At 39.0% G+C, this 21257-nt stretch overlaps 1 protein-coding gene across 1 annotated transcript in view; it reads right to left on the bottom strand.

Moving 5' to 3' along the window:
• The window catches only part of LOC127640720 (lysine-specific demethylase 7B-like), a 32552-nt gene that overhangs the window by 9643 nt on the left and 1652 nt on the right, over positions 1 to 21257 (bottom strand). Inside the window, exons 2-7 of the mRNA XM_052123431.1 lie at positions 7141 to 7226; positions 6710 to 6827; positions 5198 to 5358; positions 4821 to 4962; positions 4451 to 4637; positions 3881 to 4043 (exon numbers count right to left, since the gene is read on the bottom strand). Of these exons, the coding sequence (XP_051979391.1) occupies positions 3881 to 4043; positions 4451 to 4637; positions 4821 to 4962; positions 5198 to 5358; positions 6710 to 6827; positions 7141 to 7226 (857 nt within the window). The remainder of the gene's footprint in view (positions 1 to 3880; positions 4044 to 4450; positions 4638 to 4820; positions 4963 to 5197; positions 5359 to 6709; positions 6828 to 7140; positions 7227 to 21257) is intronic.

Below are 21257 nucleotides of genomic sequence, written 5' to 3'. Positions count from 1 at the left end.
TATTGTTACGATATACCAGTGTTGAAGTATTGGAGTTTTTGTAGGCTATTAGACAAGGCAACTCCATTAGCAGGCTGATCAGACAACGTCAAAGCCTGTCCTTTTATTCTAAGAAAAAAAATGATGTTCTTAAGAAAATGTTTGCTAACTTCTAAAATATATATATTTTTTTTTCAAGAATTGCACTTGGGAACGTTCTTATGAACTTCTTATAATTTATCCAGATTATATATTAAGAACTTTCTTAATTTTTTTCTTAAATGACATTTCCGTGAATCCGGCACCTGGTCTAAACTGGAGCTGTCCTCTTTTTGCTAACAGCGAGCCATTAATTTCCTGTGTATAGCTGGACAGATGGTAATTTCAATCACAAAATCCATGTTACATTTTGCCACTGAAAAGTGGCAAACCTCTAGAGCAATGGGTCACAGGTCTGTTCTGATATGGTCGCCTACAGCAGCTGAGAAAACATTGGCTAAATGCAAATAATAAACTGGAACAAAAGAGGTGAAAATGCTTCCCATATATTTTGTTTTTGACAGGCAGTAAGTCGTTTTTTATATTGTCATGCAGATAAGCTTCTGTCATGTTAGAAATTTAATCAATGAAGTTCATGGTAATACTAACACATAATTAAATGTTTGATTTTGAGGACGGTTTTCATTACTTCAATTCAATAAACAATTTTGGTACTGCTTTGAGATACAACTTTATATCCTTAAAATATATATATATCCAGTAAAATCTGGGTCTTAAAGCGTAACGAGTCGAGAACTACCGATCTAGAGTTCACAGAAACTTTATTCCAACACCTTCAGACTTCACAAACATGCTTCCAGTATCAGTGTGGGAATTGTATAAATACAACACTGACTTAAAACATAACAGTTGCCAACAGTTCACATACATGTGGTGTGTGCTGGGTGGGCCATCCACTGCAACAATTACATGCCTGACCGAGATCTGAGCAGAATCAACCCAAACCACTGTAGAGCCCACACAACACTCAGTCTACAACCATGACTTCCTGTCTACGCTTGAACATACATGCCAAATGTCTGAGAAGTATGTAAATGCATAAATATACATTAGATTCAGATAGAGAACCATCAGTGAGCAACTTTCATGCAAGTTTTGAAGCACTTTTGAAGTTTCTCTCACAGCAGGGGGACATGTAGGATCCCACGGTCGGAAACTGGTCTGTTAGTGCGATCAGCAGACCACCCCACCACACTCCTCCCTTCAGCTGGAAACCAGATTCATTTCAGACCATATCCTTCTCATTTTGGGTCACAGAACTTCAAATATCAAGATATATTGTACCCATCATCACATGTTCTAAATTAATTATCCTAAAATTTTAAGCCTAAATTAGCCTAAAAGAGATTGTTCACCGGGGCCTGGGTAGCTCAGCGAATAAAGACCCCGATTACCACCCCTGGAGTCGCGAGTTTGAATCCAGGGTGTGCTGAGTGACTCCAGCCAGGTCTCCTAAGCAACCAAATTGGGTAGGGTAGAGTCACATGGGGTAACCTCCTCATGGTCGCTATAATGTGTGGTTCTCGCTCTCGGTGGGGTGCATGGTGAGTTGTGTGTGGATGTCGCAGAGACTAGCGTGAAGCCTCCACACGCACTACGTCTCCGCAGTAAGACAGTCTCAGATGCGTAGGCAACTGATATTCCTCCTCTGCCACCCAGATTGAGGCAAGGCACTACGCCACCACGAGGACTTGGAGCGCATTGGGAATTAGGCATTCCAAATTGGGGAGAAAATGGTATAAAATAAAAAGTGATAGTTCACCAAAATGTTTTAATTTTCTCATTGTTTACTCACCCTCATGATGTCCCTGGTGTGTATGACTTGCTTTCTTCACCAGAACATATTTGAAGGAAAATAGAAAAATATCTCCGCTCAGTAGGTCCTTAAAATGGAAGTGATCTTTATCTTTTTGTGCAAAAAAGATAAATGTTTAAGTACTTTTTTAACTCTAAATCATGCTTCCGGTCAGAAGTGGTAAGAGCTTCTGACGTAATAGCATTGGCATTTGAAACACGGAAGAACTGATGCAAGTGCGTCACAGTCTGAAGAGTAGCGCTGTTTACAAGTGAGGAGGAGGAAGGCTGTACGGTAGCTTGGTTGGTTTTGGTTTAGATCTGTATTTCTCCCTTTATTTACTCACAATGGTGCATTTGTGTGCTTATCATGGATGTCTCAACCGAGAGAACATGAGATTATGTCTATATCAAATCAACAATAATATGCCTTCTCATGAAGCTGACCAGCAGCGATGACTAGTCAATATTTATCTATCTTTATCTAAGCTATCACATCGCTTTAGAAGACATTAATTTAACTGCTGGAGTTGTATGGATGACATTTATGCTGACTGTCTGTGATTTTTAGAGCTTCAAATATCGGATCTCCATCCACTTGCATTTTAAGGACTTACTGAGCTACGATATTTTTCACATTTTCTTAAAATGTGTTCTGGCAAAGAAAAAAGTCACACATACCTGGGATATCATGATGGTGAGTAAATAATGAGAGAATTTTCATTTTTGGGTTAACTATCCCTTTAAGGCACACTTACAAACATAAATAAAAAAAATGCGTTGTATACTAAAATATCAGGTGTCATAAATTAAATAAAAAGGTTTAAAAGAATATAGCACAAACACACTTGAAGCAAAACATTTCACAAAAATATAGGTTTCAACTTATAAAACAATAGATATGCAGTTCAAAATTGAGATCAAAGTATTTTGACTTTGTGGAACATGGCCATTGTCAATGTGATGAACTATACTTGTGATTACTCTGCTAGGATGCCTGTTAGCCGTTTTCCACCGAAATGGCGATGGTTTGCTTGCTGAGCCTGTGCTAGTGCCAGAGCCTTTTGTAAGCTGGCCGCGCTTTTCCACTGACTTCAGAACCGAACGAAATGGGTTACGCGAATACTTAACCTTCCCATAAACAAACATGGCACGCCACAACAGTGTTTGTGTACAGATTTTACTCTTGAGGACATATTTAAATATACAAAGTAATACAATCCAACATTTATTACATTGCCTAACAAGATTGTCAGAAATGACATCTACGCTAAAGATGACAGGTAATGTAATTACATTATTTTGTATTAACTATGGTTTAACTTGCTAAATTCTGTAACGGTGTACATCATTATTAACATAGGTGTAGCAGATGGTTATATTTCGAGTTTTGCCATAGCATATATTATTAGGTTTACGTCTTGATTGAGAATCCATAAGATTACTTAACAGATAGCTGCGATCTTCCGAAGTTAGTGAGCAGCTGGTCAGAAATTCCATTACTGAACAAAACACAATAATAAGAGGACAACAGTGTAAGAAAAGCTAACAAAGTCGGCAAATATAATAACTTACTGAGATCAGCAGCAGAGGACACCGGCGCTTCGGTGTTTATCTCGAGCGTGACTGGCTGAATTTAATGTCCCAGATAGATAGCAAGCTGTAATCGGTTCCTGTATAGAGATCAGCAAGCTTTTGGGGCCGGTGTTGAACCAGGTTTTCGGCCCCGGAACAGGCTTTTCTGCAGCGGAAACGCGGGGAACAGTTCAAGAATTCGCACTGGCCCAGGAACCCGCCCCTGAACCATGTTGGTGGAAAAGGGCTAAGAGTGAACTTGAGGGGAAATAACTTTATAAAACTACTAAAATTATGTTAACACCAGTTGGTTAAACATAACTGAAAAAGTAGGTTATAAAAGGGAAGTTAGCTCTGAGGAAATTATTTATTTGTGGATGCCACATGATTTCATATTTTGGTATATTTGCAAATAACGGCCTTGGCAATCATGGTCTGCATTAATGGATGAGGTGCTAAAAAGAGCATTAACCTGTAGGGATCAGAAGCGTCGTTCCCTGCCGCACAACACACTTGTAGCACTTGTCCACTTTTTCCCCGAAGAATACTTCGCTCTGGTTGGGGGACGAGCTCCACTGCTCATATAATGCAAGGTTGGCTGGGGTCGGCTTTATTAAGTAAAAAATCTTCTCTCCCTGAAACCCCCCCCCACAAAAATTTATATAAAATCCTGGACTTATTATTGCCATTCCAGTTGAAATAAAGCTGCCAAATTGTTCTTTAAAAGAATGTAAAGGGTCGTTCACAGAGAACGTGTCCTTCCACTAAAGAAAAAGTTAGACGCAGCATCACAAATAAAGAATGCAGGTTTCTCAAGATGTATTTTTTAACAGTTAAAGTTCATTTTAACTTGACAGTTTCTAAAAAATGCAGCTCTACTGCACGATATGTGGTGAAATGATTGAAGAGGTCTACTGCAGGTTTACTTTTGAAAACGATAAAAAAAAAATAGTATGGACAGACGCAAAACGCATTCAGTGTGAACGGCCTCTAATTTTGGATAAAAGAAAGATGAACTATGACAGACGTGATGTGGACATACCCATAGTACATGGTACCACACAGATGTGCCCCCAAAATCAATGTGGAAGTCAGTGTAGCTGTCTTTAACGCCCATTAAACAGTATTTCTGCACAAAGGGCTTGGGAAAGTAAGAGTCATCTGGCCAGTAGTTCTCCACCCAAGACATCTTCTGGGCAATATCAGGCACCACCACCAGCCCTGACATCCTGAGCAACAGAAAATGTTAGTTTAGAGATCAAAGCGTACAACTGAGCAAACGCAGTTCAGGGGCCACCGAATGGGGCCATTTTGCACCAATGCTAAAGTACATTTCCCCTGCACTCAGAAAAGGTACTTTTGTTCACACCCGAGCAATAATTAATTACTACACGCTTTCAAACAATACTCACTTGGTGTCTGAAAACTCCAGGCTGATGACATTTAGTACTTTTGGCCTCTTTGGGCAGTAGAAGTACTTTACAAATGTGCTTAATTTCATCTTGCTGTCTGCTTGCCGGGCCACATCGATGACATCAATCACTTTGTCCCCTCCTACAAGTGAAGTGAGCAGGTTGAGTGTCTTGTGTAAATGGAACACATCAGTTATAGAATATTGTGCCGTTGCATCCTACAAAATTTGTAGGTTTAAATTACAAGGGGAAACGGTGCTCTTTTGCGAGGTACTTAAAAGGGCAGATTTTGACTGGTCTAGTAATAATTAGATTTTACTACTCCATACATTCACATCCAAAAGCACAAAACCCCTAATTCCACTCTCCCTCCTTACCAACGTAGCGCTCCACATCCTTGATGGAGAAATCTGGCGGAGGTAACTGCAGACCGAGCCCTTCCATTTTGGGCACAGCGATGGGATAGCGGAACCCGTGCCTCTCAAGATACTGCTGGGTGACCTGACTGCCTTGCATTCGCTCCAAGATTTCATCCCCACTGTAGGTTAAACACAGAAGAAAGACTGTTAGGGACATTACTGAGCAGATTTGAGTGACAAGTACAATCAGCAAATCAAATCCTGACTCGGACCAAACAAATCTGTACACACAAATGTGTAATCTAAAAATCTAACTTTTAAGGCCATTACTATGGAAATCCAGTCTGAACATAGACTGTGAACATTTGCTGTGCAATATACATGTTGACTTAAATAATTAGACCTGTGTCCTGCTGAACTCGCATCATTCGTGTTTAAATAAAACGTCCAATCAAATGCATGCAGTTACAGTCTCCAGTTACCTTTATCACTTATCATTTTGCGAGGTGGGGTATTTTGGCTTGTGAAACTTCTAAGTAGCTAGTAACCTTGGAAAACTTCTAGCCACAGTGGCCGTTGAGCCAAACATGAAAATGTCAAAGCCTGAATGCCATCATCAGCTATAACATGTAAAAACACCAACTCGTCCGGGCGAGTACTATGTTTAAACTTCCTTTTCTCTGCCACACATCTATATTGCTGCTCACTGTATTTCTCCGTTACAGTCTACTGTTGTTGAAAAAAAACGCATCTGCAGCTCTACTGTGCCTCATGTTGTGGGCCGGGGGAGAGAGGCAACACGTGTGGGGCGTGAAAGGACATTAATGAAGCGTGTTCAGAGTTAGAGAAAAATATTCAAAGATATAGCGCTGAAAGATCTGTGCAATCTACGCCCCGGAGCGATTGCTGTGCACACAGCTTCGTTGTTTTGTCACGCTGCTAACCTAAAGTGAAGAAACAGACATTGTCATGATGTGTCGAGGTCCGGATGGAAAAAATCCAGGGTCCGGACCCGGACCGCGGTCCGCTAATTGGTGACTGCTGGCATAGAGTATTGAGATGTTTATTGCAACTTCAGTATCTGCATTCTTACCTTTGAAAACAACTCGTCATCTCAGTGATTCAACTTTCTCTAGCTACTTTCCTCTTTCCAACCTCTCCCCCACAAATACAGAGTACAGTACTGATTGGTCATTTACTCGAGGCATATAACCAATCTGATAATACTGTGGGTGGGACATTAGCAGACTACCAGCAGTAACCTTTCAGAGAGAGGTGGTGGCATCAGAGGCAACAGAGCGCATTTTAAAATTTATTAGCAGTCAGATCAGACAAAATAAATATTCCGATAATACAATTTTTTTTAATATTGGATAAGATTATCAGCCTAATATTGAGATATATATTGCATATTCTCAAAAGGGATAAAACAAATTTTTTGTTACAAAGCCCAGCCCTTGTTGTGTATACAATATATGTTATTTGACATAGTACTGAGGGTGTTGTGTTCTTACAGCTTGGCACACATACCTAGGGAAGGTCATGGCCTGCAGCTCCCGTACAAACACTGAAGTGCCAGCTTGCACTGGCTTACTGCTGTCATCTGGCTCTGTGTAGTCATGCCTGTGCCAATTGTTTCGCTTCTTCACTATAAAATCAGGCAGAGTGAATGTAATATGTCTGGCCGCAGAACAATAACAGTCATATTCAGTCAGACCACCACATCACTAAAGAAAGCATTTTAGTAATGGAGTATCACAGCCCTGCTTTCCAACCATAGCAGTACAGGTGACCAGACACTCTGAATCCAATTAAACCAGACATTCATTCAGTTCCTGTCTCCATCTTATAATTACAAGGTTTAATTAGCTGGGTAACAAATTCCCCTGAGTGCATTGGAAAAATAAGCAGAGCTTAAATGAAAATAGATTTTTGCAGTCCAAAGAGAGGGGGATACATACTCAGGGAGGGTCCGTGAAGGAGGTCACAGTTTGGGCAGTGGTAAACATCAATGTCCACAGCATGGTGCTCTTCTACCGCAACACAACTGCAACAAAAAGTAAACAAATTAATGTTTTGATTTTATTTTTATTGTAAATTCTGTGTTTTGGGACAAATTCCAACACTTATCCAGCCATTAACAAATGCATAAATGTCACTGTAATAGATAGCTTAATATTGAAGCAACCCAAAATACATTTTTCAAGCAAAACATTTCACAAAAAGAAGTTTGTTAGGTTTAAACCAGAAACATGTGCAACACCCATTGAATGTTCTAGAATAGGCTGCACGGAACTTATATTTAGCAACTTCTAAAGCATTGAATCTGTTCCTTTATAGAAAAGCCAAATACAAAAACTTGTTTTACTATGCTTTTTTCCTACAACTTTTTAGATCTAAAGAGTACTGTAGCCTTGCCAACAACCACCACATGAGTCTTATCTCTTAAGACCCTTTCAACCCACAATTTCAGATGTACCCTCAAATTGCTCAGCATTGCCAAAAAAAGCAATTTCGCCAACTCCTTGGTTTGAGTGTTATATTAAGCAGAGTGAAGTGTTCCAAACAAGGGCTTTAATTTGAGAACACTTGGCTAGCTGGAAGTAGACAAAGTCTGACATAGCAATAATGAAAACAAACTGAGAAACTGAGAGTAGCGATGGGCCACAGTGGTTGACTGGTTGATTCGTTTACCTAAATTTTTTTTAAATAATTTAAGCAGCAGTGCTTTAATGAGTGCTAACAATGTAAATAACAGTATTAGCAATTAGACTATTTGCATGGTAAAACCCTCAAGGTGTATTAGAGGAGTTGCATTTTTAAAGTTCAACCCTGACACTTTAAAGCTCTGCCGCTACATCCACATTCAGACAGCTTTACATCTCGCATCTCACTACAAGAGCTGATGTCAAATAAACTATTTGCTCTTCTTTTAAAAAACATGCATCAAAACTCTTGCATTCTGTTCCATTCCATTGTGCTCCATCTTTTTGTGCACAAGCCTATAGGGGGTTGCACACCGGACATGTCGGACAGACGACATGGCAGATTCTAAAATTCAAAACAACTGTTTTCATTGAAGGTACGCATACCACCACCGCCGCTCGGTGTCTGTCGGAGGCTCCCAGCTACGACTCCAGAGGCAGCTCAAATTTCTGCCACGCCATGGAGCGCAACTTGCATATTTTCCATTATATTCAACCTAAAATGTTATCATAGGACCTAGGTTATTTACTCTAGCATTGTTTATTCTTTAAGGGAAAAACCTTGATAACTGTGTGTAGTGTCTGCCACCTGTGTTTGATACCGGCGCCCTGTCCTAGCCGTGGCGTTTCTCGTTCGCTGTGCAACCACCTTAAGAAACTGCATTTTGTTCCATTCCACTACACATCTTGTTCGCAGGTCTTTCTCAAAAACTCTCAGAAACTTGTCCATCGAGGTCAAGCGAACCCAAAATATGCCTAAATATACAGGGCTTCTTTAAGACCAATAAGTCAATTAGTCAAACAGGCAACCCAACGACTAGTCAAATTTTGAAAATAAGTGGTTTCACAAATCCATAATTTGTGCAACCCTCACTGCACAGCCTCTTGGAATTTGTAAACAAGGATGTTAATGTCTATCGCATCTAAACAAAACATTGCAACTGTGAAACATTCCCTTCCATGCTTGAAATCTGATCCTGATGTGAAGCAAAGATTCAGCAGATTTGCCTCAAATGACCGAAGCGTAACTCCAGACAGGGTCATCTATGGACAATTATGTTTAACCCCAGACAGGCCTGGCTAAACCAGAGCTCCAGATGTGAGGTTACATTTGGTTGGGCTCCAAGGCAAAAGACAGGAGGGGAAGGGGGGGTAGTGTGTTTGTATTGGAACCAAGTGTGGGAAACAGAAGTGTTTAAGTGGCAGTGGTGTGTCCACAAAGCTCTCTAAACCCTCGTTTTCAGGGAAGGCAGAGTTGTAGCGTACACCGTATGTGCATATGGCATGAACCGAATGCACAATGCCTCAGTAAGCATTGTCTTCCACTTAAGCCTATGGCACACTACTCGACTCAAGCTCATTCCGTTTAATGTTTTGAGTCGGCAGCTGGTCTACGACAAGAAGTCTCAGAGTGCACGAACCATGGTCGTGTAGTGTGAGCACTCCTGCGACTCACCCAGACAAGTTACAGACACTACAATGAACACGTCAACATCAATATACTTTCTCAAGGCAGCCAAAACGACCTGAGCAAACTGCCACTGTGAACACCAGCCAAGAACCCACCCCCCCCCCCGGTTTCCTTTATACATTTTTCTCACTTCCTCTCAGAGCCTTGAATGTGAAGAGATTACCAAAAGGACATTTAAGAAGTGAGTCATTGAGGTTATTACATCATGAGCTCTTGAATTACAGTGGGCCCACAAATCTGGGAGAAGGTTTGACTCGTACACTCCTGTTGGAGTTTTGAGGAACACTGTGTCACTAGAAACAGTACTGACTAAGCCACGATAACAGACTCTAGAGCATTCATCTGTTGCCAAGCAAGCCTGCTAGAAAAAACAGCATTGGTGGGAGAGAAGACTGCATGAGCTCTGAATCTGAATGAGTTTAGGCCAATAGAGAGCTTGTATGATGAGGGACTGATGGGTTGCTAGCGCAACAGGATTCCAGCAGAGAAAAAGAGAGAATGATGCAACAGGCAAGGAAAATATGAAGTACTGTGACATTGGCAGGTTTCCGCTAATGAGAATTAAATGGTAGTGTCATGGCAATTTTAGATATACAATTCAGCCCCTGTGATGGAGGACCTACTTCCTCTTGTATCTTTGTCACAACAGCTTTCCAATCACCATCGCGAAGCCAGAATAACAGTGAATTCAGGCTGCACAATTGATCGCAAATCACAATAAAATGAAACATTGCATGTGCAATTTCTAAATCAAAACATGCTGCAATTTTATTATTATTTTTTTTTTTTACATTTAATTCACCATTCAGACTGGTGTATCCATCTCACTATTCAAAATAAATATAATTACAATTATTACACTGAAGAAATGCCAGCATTGGCATTGTCCTCTTAAAATGTTCTTAGTTCAGTGTATTTAAATACACTTATGCAATGTTTAGTATGAAATTGTTAATTGTTTAATTACTGTTAGTAATAACTTGTAAACAAGATATAGAACTCATTTACATATTTGAGTACATTAAAACTTCACGTTATGGATCATGGGATATTTCAGAACTTAGGACATATGTTTTGCTAGAAATTAAATCATCACACACTGCGTAACACTAGACTACATAACATACCGCGTGTGATGAGATGTCAGCTGAATCTGCTTTCCAGGCAATCACTGACTTAACTGCATGTTGGGATGAAACAAGGAGACCAGCGGATCAACTGTGCTTGTTTTCATGTAGTACTTTAACATACCATCATGTGTATGCAGAAAAAGTTATGTTTATTTATAGAGAAATGCTCCAACACTAACTGGGTCTTGTTTCGAAGGCTGCATGCTAGGTAGGACGTGTCCTTTGAAGGCTGCAGTATACAGAGTGTTCTCCTTTTAACAAGCCTGGTTTAAACGATTTTATTCGTATGACAAATGGAAACCGACCTTATCATGGTTGCCATGACAGCAAGCCACTCTTTAACAAACAGGAGCGCTTTGAGTGAGTAGGGAACAAAGTTCCTTTGGAAGGGACTGTATGAGGTACATTTTAGGAGAGATATAATGATAGTGAGAGAAAAGAAATTCGATTTTACAGGTGTATTTTAGTCTATAATAATTGTATTTTATTTATATATTACTATAATTTAACATATTTACTCTGCATCCATCTACTGAGGTACTTCAATTTGAGAATTAACATTACTTGCGTCTGAACGTCATATTTTCGGGAAAATTGGCGTAATTTTTTTAGACAAATTACTGCATGTTAATTTCCATTGAAGCAACGGATTGTGGGTTGTGAGTGCCCACGATGGATACACCTCATGCATCCTCCAAATTCCCGGTCACATTCAAAGGTTGCATTCGGAGTGTCCTACTCGCTTTTCTGAAATGAGACTCGGATGACGTATGTGGTCGACAAATGCGACCTCCAGAGGATGCATCCTTCCAAACGAGATACAGCAACCGATTAAATTGAGCCTGTTTCATCTATGCCGCTCTTCTCTGACATGGACAAAGCATGACACCCTCTAGAAGCGGATATCTGTATAGACAGTCTTATCTAAGTCTGCTGGCATGGTTCCTGAACACATTTGCTCTGAAATTAATTCATCGATGATCAATAATCTTTATTGATAAAATTATTAACGATAATTAATCGATTAATCATTAGCATCCCTAGTTTACAAAAAAGTATAAAGAGTAACGTTCATTCTATGAGACCAGATTTTGGTCTTTCTATGTCTCAACAAGAGGTTCCTGACTCAGAATTAAATTTTTGATCCTTTTTTAACACTTATGTTCTTAAAAAACAAAAACAAATATTAAATCTAATGGATCAAAATTAATGGAGTAATCAATCCTTTTGTAGAGGGGGTTCAAAATAAAAATGTTCACCTATGATGAGCAAAATTTCGGGAAAAAAGATGGGTAGGTCTATAACTAAAATCAGTTGACTTCAGCATGCCCTGTTGCATTACATTAATGGTGAGACTCCACAAATTGGAGGGGTAAAAAAAAGTTATTTGTTATATGTTTTTCCAAAGTTATATATTATTTACATATAACTCCAGAAATTGTAAAGATATTAAGATATCACTTTATATTCTGGTTCAGAATGGGGGGGGGGGTGTATGACGTGCATTCAATGCAACGATGCTCAGAACGTGCATCACTGTTCCTCCTTCAGGTTACCGTAATAAGCTTAGTGAACGTGTGCACCACTGTTTCTAAACTATGTATCTGCAAACCATGGTTTCCGCGACAACATAATCATTACGCCTTTAAGTTGAAAATTGTTTTGATGACCCTGTGTTGTTTTATATTAAGCTGCACTCCATCTATATGTTTGAAAGAAAGATTTCACCTTGTGTGTGTGCACACTCTTCTCCAGAGTGTTGTGCGCAGTCTCTGCCCCGGACAGAAAGTCACGCTGCACTCTGTTGGGAGTGTGTTGCTGTGAGGATTCATACTTCCTCCCAACTTGGAATTTTAAACTTCATACTTAGAAAACTGCAATGGAACACCACTTAATGTTGAACTTACAACTCGTTCGGAAATCTTCAGCTCTGATTTTGCTGAGATGCAGGTGTCACGCAAACATGTCAGCACCGAGGGAGATTAACAGTCAATGATAAACCTTAAATTTTCACGTTTCTATATTATACAACTAAAAAACCTGATTAGTAAACATGTGCAGAGGTATATGTTAAAATATGGTGAATTAAACCTTCTTTTGATGATCGTAAACCTGTGGAACAATTGTTAGCATTGCAGCATCATTTATCAGTTTGGTTGCTAAGAGACGTCTCTGTTGGCAATCAAGGTACTGCTAAAAATGACAATGTAATCAATCTCAAAATAAAAAATAAAGCCCTGTTTTATACATAGTGTATAGCTGTCAGGTAGTTGTCTCAGAATTTTGAATATCTTCATATTTCAGGCCCTAAATGGTTAACTCCCAGAAAAATGGTGCTCTCAGCATGGCTCCATTAGTAAATGTTTTAATTTGACCCATTTTCATTGGTTAAAAACCAAAAATTAGAAAGTAATTTAACAGCCAAAAAGTTATACACTTCAGTTTACATTTTCTGGAAATATATTTGAATTAGCCCATCTTGTAAGCTACAGCTGCTATGCGTTTCACTGTGTGCATTTCCAAGTTAAAGCCACCAGCCATCATGCTGCCACAAAGAAATTCCACAAAACCTCATGCGATTTGCTAAACCTCACACTCTTTCTCCTCAAGTGGGTGGTTCAGCATGAAATATGATTATAGCAATATGACATCAAAGGCACAGGGCTTGTTTTGTTTCAGTATCATTGCACTGTCATACATTTGTGATTTAAATATTACCAAACTATTGCATCTGCTCGTTGCCAAGGCTTATGTTGTTGCACTAGTATTGCATGTTGTTTTGTGAAGTGCAGGGGAGGGGGCTTTCACTCATGGGTAACAGAAAGCCATTGCATTTGTCTAATTTCTCCTCTCCAGTCCTTTCAGTCTTAAAGAATCTGTCAAAAACAGGACTGCAAAATAACAAGACTAACTTTGAGATAATGTGCTGCATATGGCTACACTGGATAATCTTTTGACTAAATGGTGACTGGATTATTGGCTTGCAAAATAACAACAAAACACAAACAAGCTTCTGGGCTCCATTCCATCAATATCACAAATCTCTCAATGGGTTGTCTGTGTCTGGAAGGGAGAGCCTTTAAGCCCTAAAAAAAGATGTCGGAATTTGGCCTCAAAAGACAAATACAAATACGAGAGCACAGATAAGCTGCTTTTTCCAACACTGGAGGAGGGACAGGGCAAGATCCTCTTCTGCTGTTGAAACATGGTCAGACACCAGCCGATCCTTACAGCTCCCTTATGACCTGCCATTTAGCTTGAATGGAAAGATAGGCTTGATCTAGAGGTGGAACAAGTCTAGGCAAACAATGGGCGGATATGTCTTTTTTGGAGAAGAGCCCACCTCCAATCAGAGAACAATACATTTCTGATGGATGTCGAGATAATGGGCGAGTGCTGTTTTTGTGCAGCTTGCCAGGTCAAGTGTAGAATATAGAGATATGTGGAGGCCAACAGGCATTAAGCATCAACATTTTGGAAGTTTCTTGGAGACAGTGTTGAGGAAACAAACATGAATGTCATAAACTCAACACAACCAATGAAAACATAACCAATCGTTCACCTAGACTGAGAGCAGATAAAAGGGGTCTCTATGGTGATGACAAGTTCAGAGGCTGAATTCACAGAACGCATGCCGTAGATCTCATTACACTCCTAGAATCCCACTATGTACCATAGTGTGAGCCTGTGGCCTCCTTGCTAAACAAAACATATGCATGAAAACCATTCGGAACATTGTGGAACTTAAGGCATGAAATATGTTGAATGTCCGCTAAAACAGCCCAAACTGCTCTTGGTTTTTGCTGCATAAGCATACTATTGTGAGGTTATGAATAGGCTTACAACAATGTAATGGGTAATGCAAGTGAACAAGCAACAGGATTCACAACCCATTTGACTTCTGCATTGTGATGTACTGTAACTACAACTGAAACAGGATATTCACTGTCCAAGTTTACATGCACTTAAGAAACTGTTTATTGCAGGGTTTTAGCAGAAAGCTGCATTATAAAAAGTCATGTTAACAAGAATGCAGATTTCCTTACACCTTTAAAGGGATTAAGAGTAGGCGGCTTAACACACCTAGGTTTCTCTCGGAGAGCCCGGCTTAATGTGGTCATGTAAAAGCATAAGCACAGTTCTTATGAGTGTTTGAAGAGTGCACATGCGAGGAACAGAGCAGGATAACAAACGTCATAGGATGGGAGAATCCTGGAATTATACACAAGAGAAAAAGCCCACTATTGCCTTGCAATTCCGCTTTCACAATAGAAAGTAAAGGAAACAAACACAGCAACACCTTTGGAATATCTGGAAATAAAACAAAGCAATGGAGAATAAAATAGCCAAGTCTTCCTCATATTCCATGTGTGTCAAGTGTCGCAATTTGGAAAATTGTTGCTGTTAAGAAAGCCGCTTGCCGACCGAGCCTTATGTATTCAGGAGAAAAGAGAACGCTGCTTATACGTTTTCTCACAATAAGCCGCATTCTGGTGTCCATGCAAACGTAGTCAAGACAAAAATAAAAAAGACACAAAGAAAAAGGAGAAAGTAGGACGAGATTTGATTTAATTCTTTTGGAATTGATGGGAATTTGTAAAGTGGGAGTTACATTCCAGAACAGAGATGCAAGATTGCCAAAACAAATGGCCATTGGTTAAAATTATCCAATAGAGTGCAACATGCAGCACCAGCACACTTTTTCAACTGTCTTCATTTCCATTCATTTTACTCATTACATAAAATACTTCATAAAAGAGAGTTCTAAACAATCCCAACTTTAAAAAAAATAAATATGAAACAAAAAATAATTTAAAAAAGACAAAAGGCACAAGACTGTGTACTTAAAGGAAATCACCCAAAAATGAATAGTGTATAAATCTATATAGGTGTGTGTGAGAAACAGAACAAGTTATTTTTACTGTAAATATCCACTTTAACTTTCAGATGTGAAAGAGTGAGACTCCACAATGGATTGAACCACTTGAGTCTTACAGATAATGCTTATGTTTCCTTTATGTGATTTTTGGAGTTACAAAGTTCTGATCACCATTCACTTGCATTGCATACACCCACAGAGCCAAAATATCTTTCAAAAAATCTTTGTGTTCTATTGAAGAAAGAAAGTCTGGAATTACATGAGGGTAAGTAAATTATGAGAGAATTTTCTTTTTTGGGTGAACAATGCCTTTAATGTCTTTCATAAGGGAATTAACTACAATCCCATGAAGCATTGCAAATGATGTAACAAATAAAGACAATAGAAATATAAAAACAATATAGATGTAGTTGCTGATTACAGTATAGAAACTATATATTTAATTTCAGTATATTGCAAAAAATACAAATATATAAGCACTAATGTGAAGGTTTGGCAGACAGACTCTGTAGACTCTGCTATATTCATAACGCATCAAGGATGTGGGTGCTGCAGAGCTCCTTCCAATCTCCAATTGGTGAATTTTCCTCCGCAGGATCATGGATAGCACAGTATACAGTAGCTCTTCTTCAGAAATTCCACTATTAAAACTATTATTATTATTTTATATTAAGTTGACATAATGTGGACTGATGGCTTTAGCAGAAGGATTTACCATTGACTAGTAGCCTCAGAGATAAAAGCAGGTCTATCTTTAAGGGTTTAATAATCAATTTCCCTATTAAAAACATAAATAGGATTTATATTTCCAGAACCACACTGTTGTGCTCTATAGCTTCCACGGCCTAAGTGATGTTAGCAGAAAAGGAAAGTCATTTCAGAGACAGAGCAATTATTACATTTTGATGAAAGATTATTTATGAAGACATTTTTTTCTTCTTTGGAATAATGTGCACAACAAGATCAGGAACACATATAAAGTAAGTAATAAGTGCTGAAGTGTTTCTGAAGCTAGTTCTATAACCTTTAGGCCTAGGAATATACAAGACAAATTTAGCTCATTCACTGGACTTTAAAGCAGACATCTCCGGTGTTCCCAGAATGTGTCTGTGAAGATTCAGCTCAAAATATTCCACGGATCATTTATTATTCCATGCTGTAAATGGAATTTCTTTTTGGGTGGAATCAACATTTTGAAAATCCTGCTTTATATTGACACTCATTCACAAAGCAGTCTGGTGTCAAATGATTTGCATAAACATACACACATTTTTGTATGCTTTGGGGGCACGTTTCCTTCAAGAACAAATTTTTTTTTGCTCTGATGCCGGGAGTACATGAAGACTCTTATGTTGACTTTTATAGCCAACAACAGAACACTTATGATGCTTACAAGACATTATTCTTCTCACTGTAACTGCTCCAGTGCGGAATAAAACGGCGGACTGTGTGTAGATCACTCAAGAGGAGGATCTATGATAATAGACTGAAAGATCAAAGACTGCAAGATCATGTAGATTTACACTCTACAATATCAGGAAGATAAGATCCTTCATCTCTGAACATGCCACACAACTGCTTGTTCAGTCACTTGTCATAACTAGACTGGACTACTGTAACGCTCTCATTGCAGGCCTTCCTGCATGTGCAATTAGACCTCAGCAAATGATCCACAATGCAGCAGCACGTCTCGTCTTTAATGAAACAGAGAGCACATGTTACATCACGCTTTTCTCTCTCCAATGGCTGCCTGTTGATGCATGTATTAAATTCAAGGCTCTGATGCTGGCATATAAAACAGTCACTGGGTCTGCTCCAGCATACCTTCATTCATTTCTGCAGAACTACTCACCCACCAGAAGCCTGTGGTCGGCTAAGGAACGTCGCCTTGTCGTACCAACACAAAGAGGCACCAAAACACTTTCCTGGACTTTGAGTTTCATCTTACAATGTTGGTGGAATGACCTTCCCAACTCCATCCGTGAAGCTAACTCTGTCTTCAAAAAACAACTTAAAACACATCTTTTCCATAAGCAATTAACCGGTCACAAAAAAACAAACACTGTCTCCGTCCTTAAGATGATTCGCTTATGTTTTCCTCTTTTGTAAGTCGCTTTGGATAAAAGCGTCTGCCAAATGAATAAATATAAATATATGATAATAGGGTGGAGTCTGACACCAGTCGTGGGCGAGGCCTGCTCTAATGTGACGTCTCGTTAGAGCGGAAACAAAAAAACATAAATTTTTTGACACACTGTTTTTGATTAATAGAAAAATAAGAAAGAGGAGTGGGTGGACTTTTAACATTGTAGGGTGGCTGTGTACACATGTGCCAACTCACATTTATGTACAAACACTATGTAAAAGGTAATAATAGGTCCCCTTTAACTTGAGGTGGTGGTGTAGGATTTCTATGAGTGGAATTCGATTAGACGCCAAACCAGAACCGGACAATGACCTCTCACATCCATCAGTCACAAGCTGGAGTTACCTGTCATTTGCGGACAGTTTTCATCTTGTGCAATTTACAAACCTCTAATTGCAGCGACAATCCTACTAGAGTAAACTGGGGTTAAGTGCCTTGCCTGAGGGCATAATGATAGAATAGAAAGATAGGGTGACCAAGCAGGACTGTGGAGCAACTTGGGAGTGAACCAACACGCTTTGTGTTAGTATGCCAGATCCTTAACCATTGAGGTTTCCTCCACCACAACTTTTCTGGAAAGAACACAGAGACCACTGTCCATTTTGATGTGTGGTTTCACTTGTTCTCTAAATTAAGCCTGACTTGCGGAAGTCGGGGAGGAAGTCATTTGCAAAAAAAGCACAGCCAACAGACAGTGGAGCAGGAAACATAAACTAAAACGAGGGTGAAGAAAGATAAACTAAAGAATCCCTCCTCTCTCACTACATTTATTTTTGTGAGGAACCGGACCGCCTGTCATAAACGCAGCTGGCTGTGCCCCAGAGAGTAATGAGCACAGGAAGTAGCATTTAGCAAAGGAAACAGGGCTTTGCTGCTTTAAACCCACAGCTCGGCCAAGACCATCGCCTCAACTATAGCAGGGGACTTCCTCTGGAAGCCACTGTGCTGCCAACTCTCACCTTCCTTTGTCTGAAGATGCCAGTCACACGAGACTGTAACAGACAATAAAAACAGCATTGAGCTTTGCAGTCTTCAAGGAACAGTTCATCCAAAAATAAAGATTCTGTAATTTACTCCCGTTCAGGTTTTGAAACCTGTATGATTTCAAGGCAAGATTTTCAGTGAATCACTAAAATATCAGTCAGCTCCTCACAAAGCTTATCATGCTGCCCCTTTAACCACACTTTATACTGCAATTGCACATTCTGCTTTGGTAAAACGGTGATTTGGTGGTCTTGCGAATTTCAGATGAATCAGATCTCTACCTCGCGTTTTGCGAAAAGTGAAATGAAGCCTGTGGTTTGAGGCGACTTTCCCACGACTATAATTACCTTCTCTTTTCAAAGCTTTTAAATACAATAACAGCCCTTCTTAGATATGATAAATGTAACAAATGACCATTTGACATCACCCAGTCTACACATAAAGTGGATAATTGTCTTGAAATCAATAAGTTACCCTCCGAAGGCTGTTAATTATAACCGGTCTGTGAAAAACGCTCCTGACATAATGCTTACATAAAAATGGTACGCTACAGAAAACCAATACATAATTCATACTACTGTTTGAGATTTTATTGTCATTTACATATTGAGCCATATTTTTTCTTATTTTCTAGGCTTTTTGAGAACAATCCATAAGATGACAATGTCCTAATTGATACTCTAGTGATAGGGTGAACAATCCCAGTTAAGCTCACAAAGATGACTTCATGACTGAGGTATCTTGTCATCATTAAGAATCCCTAATGTCCCATAAACATTGGAGGAAAGAGGCGGAGGTGACTTTTTCAACCGGGCCAATCCCACTTAAAATCTCGGCTGAGAGACAGAACCATCTATGTCTTCTCAGTGATTTCAACCTCAGAGGGATGCTGATGAATGGGGCTTTGACCTTGCCTCTGGCCAGTGAGGCCTCCATCAATCTTTCCCCTGCTACAAACACAACCACCCATGTGCATCAAGCATGCAAATATACACATTATTCAAGAGACAAAGAAACACATACAACTGAATCACAGATCTCACTGATTCAGGAGGATTTCCTGAAGGTTAGGCAGAGGCAAAGATTCCAGGGGGGTGGGGGTGGGGTAACTCCCCCAATAATCAAAACAAACAACTACAACAACCCAATATTTATACAATGCGTGTATGTATATTTCTTATGTTTAGATATATATATATTTTTAGTAACTTTGAATTAGCGTACTTCGTTTTGCTGATAAACAGTTTGTACTAAAACTCTCTCGGAAAAGTTGCTACATTACATTAATTGCTTTATAAAGCAATCCTACCACAGCTAAACAGTTTCAGACCCAAATATTTGGCTATTTTGCCTTTACCTTGTTTTTTTATTTTTTTTTTTTGTTTTTGTCACACCATTGAGCATAGCTAAAGGAATATTTCACACAGAAATAATTTTCTTTATTCTGTGGAACACAAACTGTCATTTGTTTTTCTGGAAAAAAATATTTAAAAATATGAAACCACAGTACCGGTAAATGTAACTGATATGACTCATGCACTATATTCCAAATGGTGCTGGGTATCACCAGCCACCTAACGATACAATATGTATGAATATATATGTATATATATATGTATATGTATATGTGTATATATATATATATTCATATATTCAACCATTGTGAACCATCCCTACTGAGTCTAAAAACCAATGATCAGGCTCAGACAGAATTTCACAAACTTTTACTCATCTCCAGTCCCTTGAATTTTCATTTTTTTTTTTATTTGATATTTTGCCTAACGTGATAACACTATCAGCTATCAAAAAGAGCGCCTTTATTAGCCTTCTATCAGCTCCATTTAACACATTTTACAATGTTTTAATTAATTCCACAGAGTCCCAAAATTCTCCCCAAAAATAACTACAGAAAACACAAAAAGCAAATAATAATAATAATAATAAGAAAAAAAAAGACCATTAGCCAACATTCAGAGATGTCACTGTAAATTGTCTGCATCCATGTGGCTAGGCAAGGCATGCATGAGGAGTTTTGCAAGGTTTTAACTGTATATCTGACATCAAGCTGGGCCTCTTGTCACTATCAAGCACAAATATGATTAGATTAATAATCCTCTGAGTCCTTCACCCCTAGTGGCTCTTTCCTCCTAAACCAGGCTGTGTACAGAGCCAGATAACAGCCCAGGCCGGGTGGTGGACAAGACAGCTTAATCCCATTGGTGGCAGGCAGCAGTGCCACATGGAACCTTTAAGTAACACTGAACAAAACGTATCAACCATGCATCCCGTAAATATGATTAGCCAGCGTTATATCCAGCAGGCACCTGAACGGTGATATAGAACACCCCTGGCAAAATTCAACATAACATGCTATTTAAATAGATAATTCCTTGAAAAAAACATGATAAATGTTTATTTAAGCATTTTATGTAGCTTAATCACATCAACACCATATTTGATTTTTTGATGTGAATAAAAATTAGACTGTGAAGGATTGACTTAATTCCTTCCTTCAATGGATTGTACTGTTGTTTAAAGTGTTTTGGATTGTTCCGCCAAGAAAAACATCTTTCTAAAATAAAGTTAAGCAGACAGAAAACTCCAGAAAACACAAGTTATGAATATGTTTTAAAGATGTGATCTACGAGCTTTATACAGCTTTAAACAGTGTATGCCATCCAAGAGACAGCAAGTCTATCACTCACAGCCTTATGTTCATTCTTGTCAAAAATCAAATATGGTACTACTGCTGAAAATAATCTA

This window comes from Xyrauchen texanus, chromosome 49 (assembly GCF_025860055.1).
Source record: "Xyrauchen texanus isolate HMW12.3.18 chromosome 49, RBS_HiC_50CHRs, whole genome shotgun sequence".
Taxonomy (NCBI): Eukaryota; Metazoa; Chordata; class Actinopteri; order Cypriniformes; family Catostomidae; genus Xyrauchen; species Xyrauchen texanus.
This window is presented reverse-complemented; position numbering and strand designations above follow the sequence as displayed.